Source organism: Salmo salar, chromosome 24, assembly GCF_965601325.2.
Source record: "Salmo salar chromosome 24, fSalSal1, whole genome shotgun sequence".
Taxonomy (NCBI): Eukaryota; Metazoa; Chordata; class Actinopteri; order Salmoniformes; family Salmonidae; genus Salmo; species Salmo salar.
The window spans coordinates 1820367-1840331 of record NC_138314.1 but is presented as its reverse complement, the minus strand read 5'-3'; the positions used below and the strand labels follow the sequence as shown (position 1 = coordinate 1840331).

The 19965-nt window shown below is 42.8% G+C and overlaps 1 protein-coding gene across 2 annotated transcripts; it reads left to right on the top strand.

Annotated features, from left to right (window-relative positions):
* Positions 1 to 1933: 1933 nt before the first annotated feature.
* Positions 1934 to 19886, top strand: ascc2 (activating signal cointegrator 1 complex subunit 2). Of its 2 annotated transcripts, none has more exons than XM_014170480.3 (19): positions 1934 to 2414; positions 2484 to 2604; positions 2934 to 3092; positions 3210 to 3383; positions 3679 to 3808; positions 3919 to 3986; positions 4186 to 4299; positions 4547 to 4659; positions 4883 to 4957; positions 6959 to 7063; positions 7227 to 7295; positions 7522 to 7596; positions 7807 to 8047; positions 11180 to 11376; positions 11581 to 11700; positions 11935 to 12162; positions 12429 to 12513; positions 18464 to 18558; positions 18710 to 19886. In XM_014170480.3, exons 2-19 carry the CDS (start codon positions 2518 to 2520, stop codon positions 18885 to 18887), a joined length of 2313 nt encoding a protein of 770 aa, XP_014025955.2. In that variant the 5' UTR covers positions 1934 to 2414; positions 2484 to 2517; the 3' UTR covers positions 18888 to 19886.
* The last annotated feature ends 79 nt before the right edge of the window (positions 19887 to 19965 follow it).

Genomic DNA, 19965 nt, shown 5'->3' with positions numbered 1-19965 from the left:
TTGATTGGTGAGAATTTATTGTGCCATTAGCACAGTGTTTCCCAAACTCTGTCCGCAGGACCCCAAAGGGTGCACGTTTTGTTTTTTGACCTAACACTACACAGTTGTATCAGATTATCAAAGCTTGATGATTCATTTATTATTTCAATCAGCTGTGTAGTGCTAGGGCAAAAACCAAATCGTGCACCCCTTGGGTTCCAAAGACAGTTTTGGGAAATCCTGCATTAGCATATGCAAGTGTATATATATATAATATGATAAATGACCTCTAGAGGGAGACAAAGCATCTGAAATGTACCAGCTTAGAGCTGTAGAGAATATTTTGTTTCCCCCTTGCTCAGTTGTTGTATTATAATTGCTATGCAATGACTTCAATGTCAGTCCACAATTATCTTGTTATTATTTAGCATAGAATAGGTCAAAATCCTAAAGATTAGGGGAATAATTGTGCTTTCCCATTTCTGAGTCATTCTATGAACTCGTATGAAATAAGCCATCACATGAAATAGAAGAATGTACAATGTCAACCATAATGTATTGAAACTGTTAGTAGTATGGATGATCACTTAGCCATTATGTTTTGAATTCAAGTTTATGCACACTACACACTTCTTTTGTCTAGAAACACAAGCCATGTGAAACTAGACAACGATGCAATCTTGGTTTTATTTATTCTTTGTCTTTCATTTTATCGGTATTTTACATGTGGCACATGTAAAACACATGTGTTAGTCATCAAAGGACACATACATCAATACAACACTTCTCAATTCAGAATACATACACAGTCAACACACATTTGCACCTATTGTTTCTACAGCAGTTCTAAAATAAATCAATCAATAAAATACAGGATTTTGCTATCTTAAACACCTAATTGTGTTTTTAGTCTCTAACTGACTTTAGACTTATTGAAGATGTTATTTATATATGCTGTAAAGAAGTCAGACTCCTGTGAATAGTGGTGTCAGGGAACGGTTGTACATTTTGGGGAACCTCGTCATCAGCCTTTGCAATGTGTTGTGGAAACTTATTTTTTTTTATAAACAATTTTCCTTAATCAACTCTCATGGCTCATTACTTTGTTGCACAATTTACAATTACACCTTATTATAGGGTGTTCATAAGCACTGCATTAATGCTTCACAAATCATTTAGAAGAAAAGTCATAATACATAAGGTGATTGTAACGATGTGCGCTGAGAGTCGGGAAGCAAGTTCAGGGAGTGAGTGTTTTAATAAATAAATGAAACCTAATACAAAACAAGAAACATGAACAACGCACAGACAGGAAACGGAAACAAAGACGCCTGGGGAAGGAACCAAAGGGCGTGACATATATACATTAGGGCAGGTAAACAAGGACGTGATGGAGTCCAGGTGAGTGATGATGCGCAGGTGTGTGTAAGGGTGGTAACAGGTGTGCACCATAACGAGCAGCCTTGTGACCAAGAGGCCGGAGAGGGAGCACACGTGACAGTGATATAAATCTGATCAAATCTAATGTATTTATAAAGCCTTTTTTTACATCAGCAAATGTCACAAAGTGCTTATACAGAAACCCAGACTAAAACTCCAAACAGCAAGCAATGCAGATGTAGATGCACAGTGGCTAGGAAAAACTCCCTAGAAAGGCTGGAACCTAGGAAGAAACCCAGAGAAGAACCAGGCTCTGAGGGGTGGCCAGTCCTCTTCTGGCTGTGCTGGGTGGATGCTTTGACAAATGTTGCGCAACTCATCGTTCATCATTTGCCTCCTTTATTATGCATGACATTCGCATATGAAATATTTCTGAACAATCCACGAAGGCCTCATAAATGGCTAACTTGGCTATCAAGCACAAAGATTCTTCCTCTCTGCTGTCTGTCCCAGGCTGTATATCATTTGCGTCACGCAAACGGACATTGAGCTGCGCGTGCGCAATGTAAAAGTGCTTGGGCACTTCCGGCTCGCCTCATGCGCAAAACAGAACAGTGGCTCGTAATGGCTTGAAAGAGCCAAACATTATATAAAATAAGAGGTGTTTTTATCGTTGTGGTAATTGGCAATTACATATGATGCTAAAATAGCTAACATGATTCAATTAGCTTAACTAACGCGTTGTGGTTAATCTTCCTTGCCAACTCTTGTGTGGCTCAGTTGTCTGATTGGCAAGCTGAGAAACTCATGCTAGCTAACTGTCTGCAATTAGCTGGCTAGTTATGTCTTTCTTTGCCACTGCCACGTTGATTTGTTGTAGCCACTTCCTAAATTATTAATGCACATTCTGTCCGCGGCAAACTACACACCGGCGTGCCTAGTTTGGTAACATTACTGACTCATACTTAACGGTTGTACCTAGCTTAGTTGGCTTAATCGATTTTGAACTAACCCAGCTGTTACCTAAACTGGGAATCGTCTTACTTAACTAGCAGGTAGGTTCGCTAACTAGTTGGATGTGTGTCCTATCCATTGCATACAGTAAGTTATCTCTCTATTTGAAGAATCAACTTGAACTTGAAAGAGTGAAGAGAAACGATGGCGTGTGCAATGATACCTCTTGATGAGCAACAGGTGACAGAGGCTACTGGGCCTCTGGGAAAGGAGCGCACCCTGCCAGCCCTGGTAAGACAGCCAACATTAAAAACCATCTGACACTGCTTCCTCGTGTACATTATGTCCATAGCTGTGGTTGTCACATCACAAACGAACTGCGTTGTGGTATGTTATCTGTATTAGGTAGAGTTTGCTACTGTAAGCTATCATCAAAGTCTGTAAATTCCCTTTGGTTATGTGCCAGTTCATCAGACCTATTTTACTGTCCTAGTTTTCTCATAACCCACTCTAGTATATGTTTCCCTCAACTGTAGAAGTTAAGCTATATAATATCAGTGTGTTTGCCTATGTCTGATGTCTCTGAACCATTGCCCACTGTCCTTGTGTTGCCATGGCAGCATCCAGACAGGAAGGAGGAGCGGTGTTTCGTGCCTTATAAGCCCCCTCCCGAGGACAGCTCCCCCGCTCAGGTGGAGGAGTACCTGGAGCATGGCAAGTTCATCACTGAGGACCTGGACTGGCTGCTGGCCCTGCGACATGACAAGTTCTGGTGCCAGGTCAGTCACTGTGGCTGTCATACACCATATGATGTGGAGACGGGAGGTTTTGACCTGACGAAGAAGAACCTAAACCCATTGTGGCCATCATTAACACGCATATCCCCCCCCCCCCAGGTGGTGTTTGATGAGTCATTGCAGAAGTGTCTGGATTCCTACCTACGCCACTCCCCTCGGGGATTAGACCCCTCCTCCTTGCCCTCCTCCCCGGCCGTTGCTGACATGCAGCGCTGCATCCACCGAGCCGTCTTTATGACCTTCCTCAGAATGGCCACGCACAAGGAGTCCAAGGTACCGCTGCTTTCTAGGTATTCTGGGGGTATGTCTGTTTCTGATAATGCAATGATGTAGTGTTGTTGAATGGAGAAACTGTCTTATGCACGTCCAGATACCTGTAATTTAAAAGCAGATAACTTGGCTCACATTTAAAGGTCGTGTTTAGACGGCGTTAGAGACAAGTTATATTTAACCTCTGTTAGAGAAAGAATTTTTGGAACATTAATTATTCTCCGCCCGACTCTTATATTGAGAGGAGAATTGTCTGACTGAACATAACTTTTATCTCCTGTTTTCTCTTCTCTCTCAGGAGAGCTTTATAACTCCGACTGTGTTCGGAGAGATCATTTACAACAACTTCCTGTTCGACATTCCCAAGATCCTGGACCTGTGTGTTCTGTTTGGGAAAGGAAACTCCCAGCTGCTACATAAGATGATAGGTGAGCTCAGCAATGGGCCCTTTCTCAGGTGTAGCATTTTACCTGCTCAAATGGATCTAGAACAGATTTGTTTCTCAATAAATGACATCAATGTCTTGTTTATCTTCCAGAAAACATCTTCACCCAGCAGCCGTGTTACTATGGAGACCTGGATGAGGCGGTTCTCTCAGTCCTACAGGTAAGAAGCACAACCATTCAATACACTCCATTTCAAAAGGTTTTGTGCTCTTTGAAAATAATCTAGGTGACGCTGAAATTTTACCTCAATTCAAATTTAGTGTCACGGCTTTTTAAGATGTCTCAGCCTGCAACTTTTAAGGAGTGCACTTTGTAGAAAATAGGGTGCCATTTCAGACTTGCCCTTTGTCTCTCCCCAGGTGTTGGACACTATCCTTGCTAAGTGTGGTCTCCAGTGTGAAGGAGCCACTGCCATCGAGCCTCTGAAGCTCAGCGAACCCAGCCGACCCACCGCCATGACCATGAGTCAACAGGTTATGATAAACATACTGCTGATGCATTTTACACCATGACCGACTAGACAGACCACAGTTATAAAGTAAAGTCCACTGCTTGTCAGAGATTGGTGTCTTTAAAACATGTCAGCTGAAGTTTAAAATCTCTTCAATGAGTCACCGGTTTGTTTTAACTGATTGTTGTGAAACCTCTTCCATCTCCTCAATGAGTTGACATTCTCCTAGTACAGGAGTGACTGGTTCTGACTGGTTGTGCCTCTTCCAGGACCTAGTGGATTTGGTGCTGTACCTGTGTGACACCTGTACCACCATCCAGGCCTTCCTGGACATCTTCCCTGCTGCCTGCTCTACATTTCACTGTCACAGCTTCCTCAATAGGTAGCGTGCGCGCTCGCACACACCTTCCACTCAGTTTCCTCAACAGTTTAAATTATTTTATTTGGTAAACATATACAGCCAAGAACAAGCAGTATTTAGCTTGTTTCCCACCACCACTATTCAACTACACTGTTTCCACAGTGGTGGAACATTTGTTTATTTCAATATTGCTTTTGTCAATTGATCACTTTTGCTCTAACTTTTACCTTCTTATTCTTCTTAGACTAGCCTCATTCTACGAGGTGGCTGTGCCTGACATAGAGAAGGCTGTAAGGAAAAGAAACTTTGACGACAAGAGGTGTGTTTCTGTTCGTAGTTGTGTGCTTTTGCCTGAACGTCAGACTGTTACCATGCTTTCCCCATGGATATCAGTCTGAAAGAAGTTGCTGTAAAAAAAAGACTTAGTTTCTACAAATAAAATTATATTTGAGGTTACTTTCCCGGTTGGTTCTTTTGGCGGTAGGAGGTGGAGATGGAGTATCCACAGGAAAGTGTTGTTTACCAAACTTTTTGAAAGTCTGAATAACACTATTCTGTGAATACTTTGTCTCAGTTTTCAAGCAGCAGAAGGACAAAATGCACCGACAACCGGTAGATCAAGTTTAAATGTAATTTTATTAAACATTCTGGCTTATAAAGAAAATGCACACAAATGGCTGTATATACCAATTAATAGTGTATTACAACCTGATTTATTCATGTATGTGTGTGTGTGGGTACTGTGCATGAACTGTCTACAGTTGAAGTCGGAAGTTTACATACACTTAGGTTGGAGTCATTAAAACTCGTTTTTCAACCACTCCACAAATTTCACTGTCAGCAAACTATAGTTTTGCAAGTCGGTTAGGACATCAGCTTTGTGCATGACACAAGTCATTTTTCCAACTATTGTTTACAGACAGATTATTTCACTTATAATTCACTGTATCACAATTCCAGTGGGTCAGAAGTTTACATACACTAAGTTGACTGTGCCTTTTAAACAGGTTGGAAAATTCCAGAAAATGATGTCATGGCTTTAGAAGCTTCTGATAGGCTAATTTACATAATTTGAGTCAACTGGGGGTGTACCTGTGGATGTATTTCAAGGCCTACCTTTAAACTCTGTGTCTCTTTGCTTGACATCATGGCAAAATCAAAAGAAATCAGCCAAGACCTCAAAGGTAATTGTAGACCTCCACAAGTCTGGTTCATCCTTGGAAGCAATTTCCAAATGCCTGAAGCTACCACGTTCATCTGTACAAACAATAGTACACAAGTATAAAGACCATGGGACCACGTAGCCGTCATACTGCTCAGCAAGGAAGAAGCCACTGCTCCAAAACCACCATAAAAAAGCCAGACTATGGTTTGCAACTGCACATGGGGACGAAGATCGTACTTTTTGGAGAAATGTCCTCTGGTCTGATGAAACAAAAATAGAATTGTTTGGCCATAATGACCATTGTTATGTTTGGAGGAAAAAGGGGGATGCTTGCAAGCCGACGAACACCATCCCAACCGTGAAGCACGGGAGTGGCAGCATGTTGTGGGGGTGCTTTGCTGCAGGAGGGACTGGTGCACTTCACAAAATGGATGGCAACATGAGGAAGGATAATTATGTGGATATATTGAAGCAACATCTCAAGACATCAGTCAGGAAGTTAAAGCTTGGTTGCAAATGGGTCTTCCAAATGGACAATGACCCCAAGCATACTTCCAAAGTTGTGGCAAAATGGCTTAAGGACAACAAAGTCAAGGTATTGGAGTGGCCATCAAAGCCCTGACCTCAATCCCATAGAACATTTGTGGGCAGAACTGAAAAAGCGTGTGCAAGCAAGGAGGCCTACAAATCTGACTCGGTTACACCAGCTCTGTCTGGAGGAATGTGCCAAAATTCACCCAACTTATTGTGGGAAGCTTGTGGAAGGCTACCCAAACGTTTGACCCAAGTTAAACAATTTAAAGGCAATGCTACCAAATACTAATTGAATGTATATAAACTTCTGACACACTGGGAATGTGATGAAAGAAATAAAAGCTGAAATAAATCATTCTCTCTACTATTATTCTGACATTTCACATTCTTAGAATAAAGTGGTGATCCTAACTGGCCTAACACAGGGAATTTTTACTAGGATTAAATGTCAGGAATTGTGAAACTGAGTTTAAATGTATTTGGCTAAGGTGTATGTAAACTTCTGACTTCAACTATGTTCTATGTTCTGTGTGTGTATGTACCGCGCCTGTTCATTTTTGCATCCGTGTGTGTGTGTACGCACTTGTGTGAGTGACTGACCCCTCCCGTGCCCCCTGCCAGTCTCCAGGAGGACCTGTGGAGGAGGGTGTGTCACGCCCGGAGGAGGATGGTGGAGATGGCACACCTGCTGCTACAACACACCTGCCTACAGCCCATACTAGAGGGGTCAGAATAAAATGCCTTTATCTCTTTCTATTCTCTTTTTCATCCTTTCTTTATCCACCTACCAAACCTTCATGCTGGAATTCATATTTTCTTTTAGTATGGGGATCATATTTGCTCATAGCCTTCCTGCAGTCTTTGAACATTGTTGTTAATTTGATTTTAGCTCAGAGAACATTCAGACATTTGTGGAGGAACTCCTGCAGCATTTCACTACTTTCCTACCAGAGAAGAGGTACAGTGCATACTTGTTTGAATCCTGATATGGGAAGAATTTCCTTTTGAAGGGCCATAAACGTCTTCAATCAATAGTTTTGACCATTGCATCCCTGACCTAATTAATACCAGAGTTTTCGTACGATAACTGCTGTTTTTAGGAATGCTGTGTAACTGATTGGAGGTTGTCCATTGAGGAGATAAAGAATGTTTGTTTATGCCATCCTTGTTGCTGTCTGTCTCAGGTTCCTATTGGACTACGATGAGCAGTTCCCCATAGCTGATGATATCAGTCTTCTACAGCAGGCCTTCCCTCTCCTGTATCCTTCCTCCACATGGTCTCACACACTCAGACACATGTTCCTCAATGAGTCCACCAGTCAGCCACTCAGTCATAGAAACATACACATCCCCCTCATTGGAAGAAACGTATCCATCCATCCAACCTAGAGCAGTGATATTAACACACCTCCACCACCCTTTCCTCCAGCACTGCCTGTTGTCTTTCCTTAACCCTCCGTCCCTGTCAGAGATGAGACTAGGACATCATATCTGCTCCAGGGGGTGGAGGATGCCTGGGACAGCATCGGCCGGAGGAGAACCCAGTACAGACCCCAGCAGACACACTCCTCTGCCGGGCTGACTGGCCAGGGAGTAGAGGGTGGGGCAGGGGCCTGGGGGGGAGAGATGGTGATCAGAGAGCCAGGGGAAGAAGGGGAGACCCCCAGAGGAGCAGAGGCCATGCGGGATATGCCCCATAAAGGAGACAACGTGAGTTCTGAATAGGAGATACCAGTTTGGGCAAATGGGGTGGGGTGAGCTGTGTTGTAGTTTGTTAGTTAAACCGCCAAAATAACGGGGCCATACGTACGAACATAAGTGATCATTTCAATTTAAACCGTTTCTCTCAACTCATAATGCGTATCGGCCAATTCAAATAGTCGATTTACTTGCACGTGACAGAACACTAAATTCTAGCTGGTCCCATCAGATAACATGGCATATATTAGCTTTATGCTAATATAGCAGGTGGCGGTGACTATATCCTGGAACAAATTCTTCATCAGCCTATCAAAGATCTTAGACTTTATATGCACCAACCAATGGCATTTCTTAAAATAGGTCAACCCTGACCACGGGGTATATTTTAAACCTACAAATGAAAGGTTTACTTTTGTTACGTTGGTCTGTAACAAAATGTTGTGTGCCAATATTGCATTGATGTATCCTTGACTAGGCTCCTAGCATATATGAGAAAATCTCAAGATTTTGTGCTTTTATGGAAAAAAGATAAATGAGGTCCTTACATCATCTACGTTGATTTATTTTCTGTATTTATTTAAACTTTATTTAATTAGGCAAGTCAGTTAAGAACAAATTCTTATTTACAATGACTGCCTACCCCATCCAAACCCTGGGCTAATTGCGCGCCGCCCTATGGGACTCCCAATTACGGCCGGTTGTGATACAGCCTGGAATCGAACCAGGGTCTGTAGTGACGCTCCTAGCACTAAGATGCAGAGCCTTAGACCGCTGCGCCACTCATACAGCGTAAAACAAAAAAAATTAAGAGACATATGCATTTGTCAAATAGCAGACATGTAGGCTACCATTATCACCATCGCTTCTAAGCGGTTCACTCGAAATCGATAGTGCACTTTAACTATGGGTTCGAGACCCCCTCGCATTAAGCTTTTTTGTTGAGGAAAAGATAGGTAATTGCTGGTCGTTGACACTCGATTCAAAACATGTAATAAAGTGGATGAATATAATAATGAATAGCCTATGAAACGTTGCAGGCCTACGTAAGTGAAGCCTACATAATAATTTAACCTACTAATGATAGCCTACATGAGGGGTAGGCAACCCTGTTCCTGGAGTACTGCAGGATTTTGTTCCAACTAGGCACCACTCAAGACCAACTTGAGCTAATTGAGCAGTGATTCCCTAAAATCAACACATCTGGTCTTTCAGATGGGTTAAATCAAAAACATTAAGTTCCTGCGCCATTCCAGGACCAGGGTTGCCTACACTGTCTCCTCGCCAGGAGAGGGCGTAATCACTCTGTGGGTGGCTCACCGGCCAGTTGTTCATGAATTGAGGTGTACCATTCAAAGTCCCATATGCATTAGTAGGGTTATAGCATAAGGAGGACACTATCTGATGTTAATTAATGTAAGCTATAGCTATGTTGATTGGAGTTCCTATAGTAGCATACAGAAAATGCTAATCATAGAGTTAGATAAAACCCCCATAGAGTATTGGGTCGGAACCCCCTTTACCTTCAGAACATCCTTAATTATTTGGGGCATGGATTCTACAAGTCAAACATTCCACAGGGATGTTGGTGGTGACGCAATGGCATTACGCAGTTGCTGCAGATTGGATGGCGGTACACCACTGCCACCAGCCTGTACCATTGACACGAGGCAGGGTGGGACTCATGCTGCTTACGCCAAGCCCTGACTCTGCCGTCAGCATAACGCAACAGGAACTGGGATTCGTTGGACGAGGCAACATTTTTACACTTCTCAATTGTCCAGTGTTGGTGATCGCGTGCCCCTGAAGCCACTTCTTCTTGGTTTTAGCTGATAGGAGTGGAACCCGGTGTGGTCGCCTGCTACAATAGCCCATCTGTGACAAGGATCGATGAGTTTTGCTTTCCGAGATGCTGTTCAACACACCACTGTTGTACTGCGCCGTTATTTTCCTGTCTTTGGCCCGCCTCTTGGCTTGCACAGTTCTTGCCATTCTCCTTCGACCTCTTTCATCAACGAGCTGTTTGTTGCACCATTCTCAGAAACCTTAGACGCTGTCGTGCATGAAAAGCCCAGGAGGGCAGTCATTTCTGAGATACTGGATCCGGCGTGCCTGGCACCAACGATCATTCCACGATCAAAGTCGATTAGGTCACTCGTTTTGCTCATTATAACGTTAAATCTAACAGTAACTGAAAGCCTCAATGCTTGCCTGTCTGCCTGCTTTATATAGCAAGCCACGGTCACATGACTCACTGCCTGTAGGAGTGATACATTTTCTTAAACTGGGTGGTGTACCTAATAAAATCCTACTGTACACTTTGTAATGCTCTTCCTCATCGAGTCAAGTAATGCATACGTGACAAAGCAGATGATTAAAAATGCATATAAAATGTTTTAGGCCTACATTTAGGTGTACACCTCCATGTAATAAAGCCTATGCCTTATGATTATTAGTGTTTGTGTGCAAGGCTGAAGAGAGAGCTCCTTAATAATAAATGCAATCTTAGCCTACAGACAACAGCTTGAAAATGATGTCCCTTTTCAACACACTAACACAATACATGTAAATCTACATTTCAAATGTGAGGACTCGTGAGATTGGAACTCATGCCACAATCTGCAACAATTATGTGGACTAGGCACTTTACACAGAATGCAATTTGACCAGTCAGTCAAATATAGTTGCTTTGATGATCAGGACATGCTGTTGGGGGTATGTTAAGGACGCTTCCGTGAGCAAGTTTTTGGAACTCGTCCAACTACATCAACGATTTTAATTGGCTGATGCAGAACTTGTTCCAGGATATAATCACTGCCACCTGGGGGGGCTAGTTTAGGGCTAACGTGTGCTATGTTATCTGATGGGACCAGCTACAATTTAGTGTTCTGTCACGTGCAAGTAAATCAACAATTTTTTTAATTGGCTGATACGCAACTGTTTACATTTAAATGGTTGCTTATGTTTGCAAGTATGACCTCCAGATTTGTAATTTTAGCAGGCAAAATTATACACAAATATAACCAAATCATTTTGAGAGCTTACCTATCCTATATGAGACAACACACAGTCAGACAATGCACAGTAGCCTCAGTCCTGTGTAGATGCTGTTATAATAGTGTGTGTCTGATATGTGTTATCCAGGGTGCTGCGGGTACGATCAGTGCGGGGGAGCTGGAGTCTCTGTTAACCCATATCAGAGATCTGCTACCAGACCTGGGAGAGGGATTTCTACTGGCCTGTCTCCACCAGTACAACTACAGCTCTGAATTGGTCATTAACTACATCCTAGAGGACCGACTACACCCTGACCTGGACAAACTGGACAGAGCCATGCCCAGGTAGGGAGAGGGGTGTGTGGGTTGGTCTGTGTGTAGACAAACAAAGATGCACAAGCTGAGTCGTGCTGCGCTGGCCTGGTTACGTATCCACCATAGTTGTGGGAACTGTGCTGGAAATAACAATGTGAACAGAAAATAACAGAGCCAGCACTGGTTGGGTAGTCTGAAAAAGGTATTAATGTTGATGTTCGCCTCTCTCTCCAGGCCGGTAAAGGAGGAGCTGCCTCCTGTACTCAGCACCAGGTCCAACGTGTTTGACGATGATGAGTTTGATGTCTTCAACAGAGACCAGGTGGACATGACTCGTGTCTGGAAGGGCCGGAGGTGAGACACTATCGACTATTTAATTGTGGCCAAGATGGCCTCCTGATGACTCGGTCACAGACCGTTTCCTGTCCTGTCTTGTCACGCCAAACCACACCCAAAATAAATAAATAAATAATCCCAAGTCATTTTTAGATAAATACCAGGTCAATGGTGAACTGTACAATAAAGCCTGACCTCTGTATCTTTGTGATCTATAATCTCTGTATATCTGTCTGTGTTGTTTCCCTTCAGGAAAGGAGAGAGTGTGCGGGACCTGCTAAATGACAAGCAGCACATAGCAGAGCAGAAGGAACGCTACCTGACCTATGAGACTGTGGTGGATGAGGTCATCGTGACTCCCAGCGACTCAGGAGCCATCTACAATCTGAACGATTATGATGATGAGTATGATGACACATATGACATCAACCAAGTAGGAGCCAATGATCTGGACGGAGACTCCAACCTGCTCAACCGCAGGTAACATACACACCTGTTTACTGATTAAGATTTTAGCTAGTCATTATACTGATTTAGACTAGAGCCTCCCATCTGAGTTTGGTTGCTCAGTCAAGGTTTCTTACCTCTTGCCAAGGCGCTACTGCTTTCCTTTGAGATCTAGCTCCTGTTAATGAAAACACTTTGTGACAACTCTTGTACCACATTTATGTAAAAAGGGCTTTATGAATACGCTTTATTTATTGATTGTGACACATCCTCTCTCTCTCTCTCTCTCCCTTCCACAGGCCGTTCACCGTCCCTCAGGTCCTACGGCAGGGAGGCAGACCACAGATGCAGGAGGAGAACGTAGAGGAGGAAGAGGACGAGAAGGTAGGTTGTATAGAAATGGATTGTACTGTATGGAACAGTGGTCACCGACCGGTCGATCTTCAAAGCATTCCTAGTCGAGCACCAAACATTTCTGTAGAAAAGCCTACAATAAAGGCTTGCGCTCTTTAATTTTTTTGTTGTGTTGGTGATAGGTGTACTTGATTCAGAAGCCCTGCGCACTGGGTGGGCAAAGTGTTTCTATTTTGAACCATTTAATTTGTCTGAAAAGACAAACTCCGCCTACCTGGCGGACTGGGAGATCTGGAAGCCTACACCTTCCCCGGCCACAGCAAACTTTTATAACAATGACCAGAGAGACTGTCAAAGAACACAGCAAAGAGCTGCTATTTTTTTGAGTTGGTTCATGTCTTAAGTTTTTATTCAGCACTGTCAACACTGTTTTTATTTAACACTATTACAAAACATAAAACACGCTTATCCCTACTTACGCTGCAATGAATGAGTAGCCAAGTGTATTGATTAGCCCTTTGTTTTTATTATTTATTAGCAGCTCGTCATGTGTTTTTTTATTTTTTTATATTGAGGAGTATTTCACTTCCTCTGGTCATAGAAAAAACATGAATTTGTGCATGAGGCGGTGCTACTCAAGTTTCGCCATCAGGTGGAAGACTGTCCCATCTCTCTAGTCAGTCTTACCGGAGGAAAGGAAGGAGAGAGCAGGGACTGCGAAAGGCAGACCCTCTGCTGCTCTCTCCCTTCCTCCGCTGAGACTAATGCCTAAACTAAAACAACTGGAAACTCTGAAATTTCAGACTTCAGTGCTGGGAACTCAATTTTAATTAAAAAAAATGATAATACATGATTATAATAAAAAGATCAGACTGGGAAAAATTTCTACAAATCTGAGCGGTAGAGTTCGGTTTACTTTTCGACTGCAAATGTGATCTTGACTCAAAGGTTGGTGACTACTGTCGTGACGTGGACTTCATTAATGTGATGACTGTTATATTAAATCAATTCTCTGTGTAATTATTATTACTTGATTAAACTAATCATGTAACATTTAATTAACTTATTAATGTATTATTACCTCATCAATCATTCTAAACATAATCAGCGATACACAAATTGGCTCAATTATTTATTTACTAACTACTTTAACAATTACAGAATACACACTAATATTATACAGTAAATAGTCTCTAGAAGACTAACAGGACAGTTTGGTTATAACACGGTGGTGAATTCAGAGGGGGGGGGGGAGACTAAGGAGTTACTCTATTGGACATCGGGAAGCTTCGCTCATGAAAATTCAAAATCTTAAGCACTCTGATAGCCGTTCATTCGAAAAAAAGAGAATGCAATTTATATATTTACGGTTGAGCTGTCCTTGATCGTCCAAATCCTTTGGTCACGGAGATGTTGGCGTATGACTCTGGTTTGGCCACCAGAGATCACCATGTCCTTAGGTAGAGCTCCTGGTTGTGCTGGTGGTAAGAATGGATACTTTGAAGTACCCTATACAGTAGTTCTCAGTTGATCTTGTTAGAATGCTTCAGAGGTTGTCGGTGTTCTCATCCCTAGGCTACGTACGTCTTCAGCTGCAGACTGATAACGTGACGTCTAGGATTTGCTTCTTCTGTATTGATTGATAGCTTCAGAGTTTATAACCATTTTGAAACATTTGGCTTACGCCTTAAGTCTGCTTGGTCTATAGAGTGGTAGATTTCTTAACCATTGGTAATGTATTCAGCTGGAGCTGCACATACAGTGAGGGGGAAAAAAGTATATGATCCCCTGCTGATTTTGTACATTTGCCCACTGACAAAGAAATGATCAGTCTATAATTTTAATGGTAGGTTTATTTGAACAGTGAGAGACAGAATAACAAAAAAAAATCCAGAAAAACGCATGTCAGAAATGTTATAAATTGATTTGCATTTTAATGAGGGAAATAAGTATTTGACCCCCTCTCAATCAAAGATTTCTGGCTCCCAGGTGTCTTTTATACAGGTAACGAGCTGAGATTAGGAGCACACTCTTAAAGGGAGTGCTCCTAATCTCAGTTTGTTACCTGTATAAAAGACACCTGTCCACAGAAGCAATCAATCAATCAGATTCCAAACTCTCCATCATGGCCAAGACCAAAGAGCTCTCCAAGGATGTCAGGGACAAGATTGTAGACCTACACAAGGCTGGAATGGGCTACAAGACCATCGCCAAGCAGCTTGGTGAGGTGACAACAGTTGGTGCGATTATTCGCAAATGGAAGAAACACAAAAGAACTGTCAATCTCCCTCGGCCTGGGGCTCCATGCAAGATCTCACCTCGTGGAGTTGCAATGATCATGAGAACGGTGAGGAATCAGCCCAGAACTACACAGGAGGATCTTGTCAATGATCTCAAGGCAGCTGGGACCATAGTAACCAAGAAAACAATTGGTAACACTACGCCGTGAAGGACTGAAATCCTGCAGCGCCCGCAAGGTCCCTCAAGAAAGCACATATACATGCCCGTCTGAAGTTTGCCAATGAACATCTGAATGATTCAGAGGACAACTGGGTGAAAGTGTTGTGGTCAGATGAGACCAAAATGGAGCTCTTTGGCATCAACTCAACTCGCTGTGTTTGGAGGAGGAGGAATGTTGCCTATGACCCCAAGAACACCATCCCCACCATCAAACATGGAGGTGGAAACATTATGCTTTGGGGGTGTTTTTCTGCTAAGGGGACAGGACAACTTCACCGCATCAAAGGGACGATGGACGGGGCCATGTACCGTCAAATCTTGGGTGAGAACCTCCTTCCCTCAGCCAGGGCATTGAAAACGGGTCGTGGATGGGTATTCCAGCATGACAATGACCCAAAACACATGGCCAAGGCAACAAAGGAGTGGCTCAAGAAGAATCATATTAAGGTCCTGGAGTGGCCTAGCCAGTCTCCACACCTTAATCCCATAGAAAATCTGTGGAGGGAGCTGAAGGTTCGAGTTGCCAAACGTCAGCCTCGAAACCTTAATGACTTGGAGAAGATCTGCAAAGAGGAGTGGGACACTCCTGAGATGTGTGCAAACCTGGTGGCCAACTACAAGAAACGTCTGACATCTGTGATTGGCAACAGGGGTTTTGCCACCAAGTACTAAGTCATGTTTTGCAGAGGGGTCAAATACTTATTTCCCTCATTAAAATGCAAATAAATTTGTAACATTTTTGACATGTGTTTTTCTGGATTTTTTGTTGTTATTCTATCTCTCACTGTTCAAATAAACCTACCATTAAAATTATAGACTGATCATTTCTTTGTCAGTGGGCAAACGTACAAAATCAGCTGGGGATCAAATACTTTTTTCCCTCACTGTAACTGGTCTAATATGTTAATTCTTCAGCGCGTCCTTTTAAACACTTGGGGGAAAAAGGGCATTCCATTACGTTTTGCATAATCTCTGTGCTCACGTGGGCATGGTTACTGACTTGGTAAACTATACATGAAAAACTATTTTCTCATTTAGAAGACTAAAATCACTTCTGTCTTTTCAAAAGTATTCTGACACTTATTCTCCCTGGGCACTGTAGGTTAACTTCCCTGGGCTAGCGTCCCACCTAGTCAACAGCCAGTGGAATCGCGTGGCGTGAAATACAAATACCTCATAAATGCTATAACTTCAATTTCTCAAACATATGACTATTTTACACCATTTTAAAGACAAGACTCTCGTTAATCTAACCACGTTGTCCGATTTCAAAAAGGCTTTACAGCGAAAGCAAAACATTAGATTATCTCAGGAGAGTACCCTGCCAAAAATTATCACAGCCATTTTCAAAGCAAGCATATATGTCACCAAAACCACAGCTAAATGCAGCACTAACCTTTGATCTTCATCAGATGACACTCCTAGGACATATTGTTATACAATACATGCATGTTTTGTTCAATCAAGCTCATATTTATATCAAAAACCAGCTTTATACATTAGCATGTGATGTTCAGAACGAAAATACCCACCGCAAACTTCCGTGGAATTTACTTTATTACTCAAGATTAACGTTCACAAAATACATAACAATTCTTTTAAGAATTATAGATACAGAACTCCTTTATGCAATCGCAGTGTCAGATTTTAAAATAGCTTTTCGGCGAAAGCACATTTTGCAATATTCTGAGTAGATATCACGGCTAGCTAATTTGACACCCACCAAGTTTGGCCCTCACCAAACTAAGATTTACTATAAGAAAAATTGGATTACCTTTGCTGTTCCCTCATCAGAATGCACTCCCAGGACTTCTACTTCAACAACAAAATGTTGTTTTGGTTATAAATAATCCATAGTTATATTCAAATAGCTTTGTTTTGTTCGTGCGTTCAGGTCAGTATCCGAAGGGTGACGAGCGAGCGCATTTCGTGACAATTTCAAAATATTCCATTACCGTACTTCGAAGCATGTCAAACGCTGTTTAAAATCAAATTTTATGCTATTTTTCTTGTAAAATAGCCATAATATTCCAACCGGGCGACGTTGTATTCATTCAAAGACTGAAAGAAAAACATGGAGTCGTCTCGTGGACGCGCATCTCCAGTGTCATTGTTCCCTGCCTGACCACTCACAAAAACTCCTGCTTTCTTTCGCCCAGAGACTGCCGAGACGTCATTCCACTTTCTGGCGCCTTCTGAGAGCCAATGGAAGCCTTAGAAAATGTCACGTTACAGCAGAGATGCTGTATTTTTGATGGAGATGCCACAGAAGGAGAACAAATTGTCAGACAGGGCACTTCCTGTATAGAATCTTCTCAGGTTTTGGCTCAGACACCATTCAAACAGTTTTAGAAACTTCAAAGTGTTTTCTATCCAAATCTACTAATTATATGCATATTCTCGTTTCTGGGCAAGAGTAGTAACCAGTTTAAATCGGTTACGTTTTTTTTATCCGGCCGTGCAAATACTGCCCCCTAGCCCCAACAGGGTAACCTGCAGTATTGACAATTTCGGAAAAAATATGTGCCCATATTAAACTGCCTCCTACTCAAACTCAGAAGCTAGGATATGCATATTATTAGTAGATTTGGATAGAAAACACTCTGAAGTTTCTAAAACCGTTTGAATGGTGTCTGAGTATAACAGAGCTCATATGGCAAGCAAAAGGCGCTGCTGCGCCTTCTTCACCACGCTGTCTGTGTGGGTGGACCATTTCAGTTTGTCCGTGATGTGTACGCCGAGGAAATTAAAACCACTACTGTCCCGTCAATGTAGATAAGGGGCTGCTCCCTCTGCTTTTTCCTGAAGTCCACGATGATCTCCTTTGTTTTGTTGACATTGAGTGTGAGGTTATTTTCCTGACACCACACTCCGAGGGCCCTCACCTCCTCCGCGTAGGCCGCCTCGTCGTTGTTGGTAATCAAGCCTAACACTAGTGTCGTCTGCAAACTTGATGATTGAGTTGGAGGCGTGCATGGCCACGCAGTCGTGGATGAACAGGGAGTACAGGAAAGGGCTGAGAACGCACCCTTGTGGGGACCCAGTGTTGAGGATCAGCGGGGTGGAGATGTTGTTGCCTACCTTCACCACCTGGGGGCGGCCCGTCAGGAAGTCCAGGACCCAGTTGCACAGGACGGGGTCGAGACCCAGGGTCTCGAGCTTAATGACGAGTTTGGAGGGTACTATGGTGTTAAATGCTGAGCTGTAATCGATGAACAGCATTCTTACATAGGTATTCCTCTTATCCAGATGGGTTAGGGCAGTGTGATGGCGATTGTGTCGTCTGTGGACCTATTGATTTGATTTGAATGGCGCTGTTTAAAATCTTGCCCACAAGATGGCTAGCTATCTAAGGCTGTCTATGTACCATGTTTTGTTATCCAGATGATTTATATTAGGTTTGACATAGTTGAACCAGTGGCTATGCTGTAGTGTTATTCTTATATCTAGGTTAAGCTGTTTAGATGGATCAGTCAGTATGTGTTGTATCATTAACCCTTTCCATGGTGTGTGTTCTCAGGAAGGCGCTGTGAAGAGAGACCAGTTTGTTCAGGACCCAGCTCTGCTGAGAGAGAGGGCAGAGGCCAGGAGAGCTACCATGCAACACAGGAAGGGGTACGGAGACACACACACTAACTTAAATCCATGTCTTATATTGTCCTTAAGTTCTGCTATGTCTTACAATTACAATGCAAGACATCCTAAATTGAGGTTTGCTTATGAGAAATGTGTGCATTTCCCATTTGAACCCCTCTCCTCCTCCTAGGTTCCGTCCGGAGCCTGCCAGAGAGAGAGACGTGGTGGGTAAACCTAAAGGCCAGGGCCAGTCAACAGAGACTCTTCTGGACCGACGCAAGAAGGAGGCCCACAAGAGCAGGGGAGCCAACCACAACCGCAGGGCTATGTCCGACCGCAAGAGGAACAAAGGAATGATCCCCTCCTGATAAGTGTTGCCATTGAGACCAACCAACTGACCTAGCGGACGGTGCATACAAGACGCGACGACGTGGAAAGGAAGGAAAGAGAGAAAGATAATCTGGGCTCAAAGGTCATGAGCCCTGATTGATGTCCTCTTCATCAGTCAGATTCTTTCTACCGGGATTCACCGACCAGGCCATTTTATAGGCCTTTTTCTGTTCTCTTTTAGTAAAGACATTCTAGTTTTCCATTTTCTATCGCAAAGGGACACCAATGATTAGTTCCATGATAACAGAACTTTGGTTGACAAGTGGCCTGTTGGTGGAATGTTTAGAGACATGTTTGAATTGTTTAGTTTCAGTTGTTAAGTCCAATAATGTAGATTAATTCAGTTAAACCAAAGTGCTGACTGAATGGAGTGAGTGAAGGACAAGAGATTTATTTTTGCCATGTAACAAATCCATTTATTAAGATTTGGAGTGATGGAATCATTAGCTTTGACATCGTCATCAAATGAACAAGGAACATATGACTAAAACGAGAGAGGGAGACTCCAATAGGACAAGAGAACCAGTGCGACCGGCCTGACTGTCAGTCTGAAACCGCTGGATCTGGAAGAACAATGAATGTCAGTGACAGGACTAGACATCAAACTGACAGGCAGACCAGGACCAGGGGTGGCAGCGTGTGTGTGCAATGTCTGAACGAAGTGAAAGTGTCTGTGGTAGTTCATATCTCCTCACCCAGCCAATCCCCACCCACCATGGTTCAGCCTCAACCCAAAAAGTGAGCTGCTATAACAACAGTCGTGTGTGTTTGGAAGTGCAGCCTAAGAGGTCTGTCTGAGGGACATTTGGCATCGAACAGCTTCAAGAGGCTTCTGACTCGCCATGGACAACTACTTTATAACAAAAGAATCCTATAGAAAGATCTATAAGAGCATTTTTATAAAAAATAGAAACATTACAATTTGCTTTTTGAAGCTCTTAAGAACAAACAAAATAATAAATACATTTAATACTGTGGTTAGAGCTCTTCCAATGGAGTATTTTTGTGTGAACTGAGCGTTGACTTTAAAGTGTTCTAGTGGCAACATAATACCGT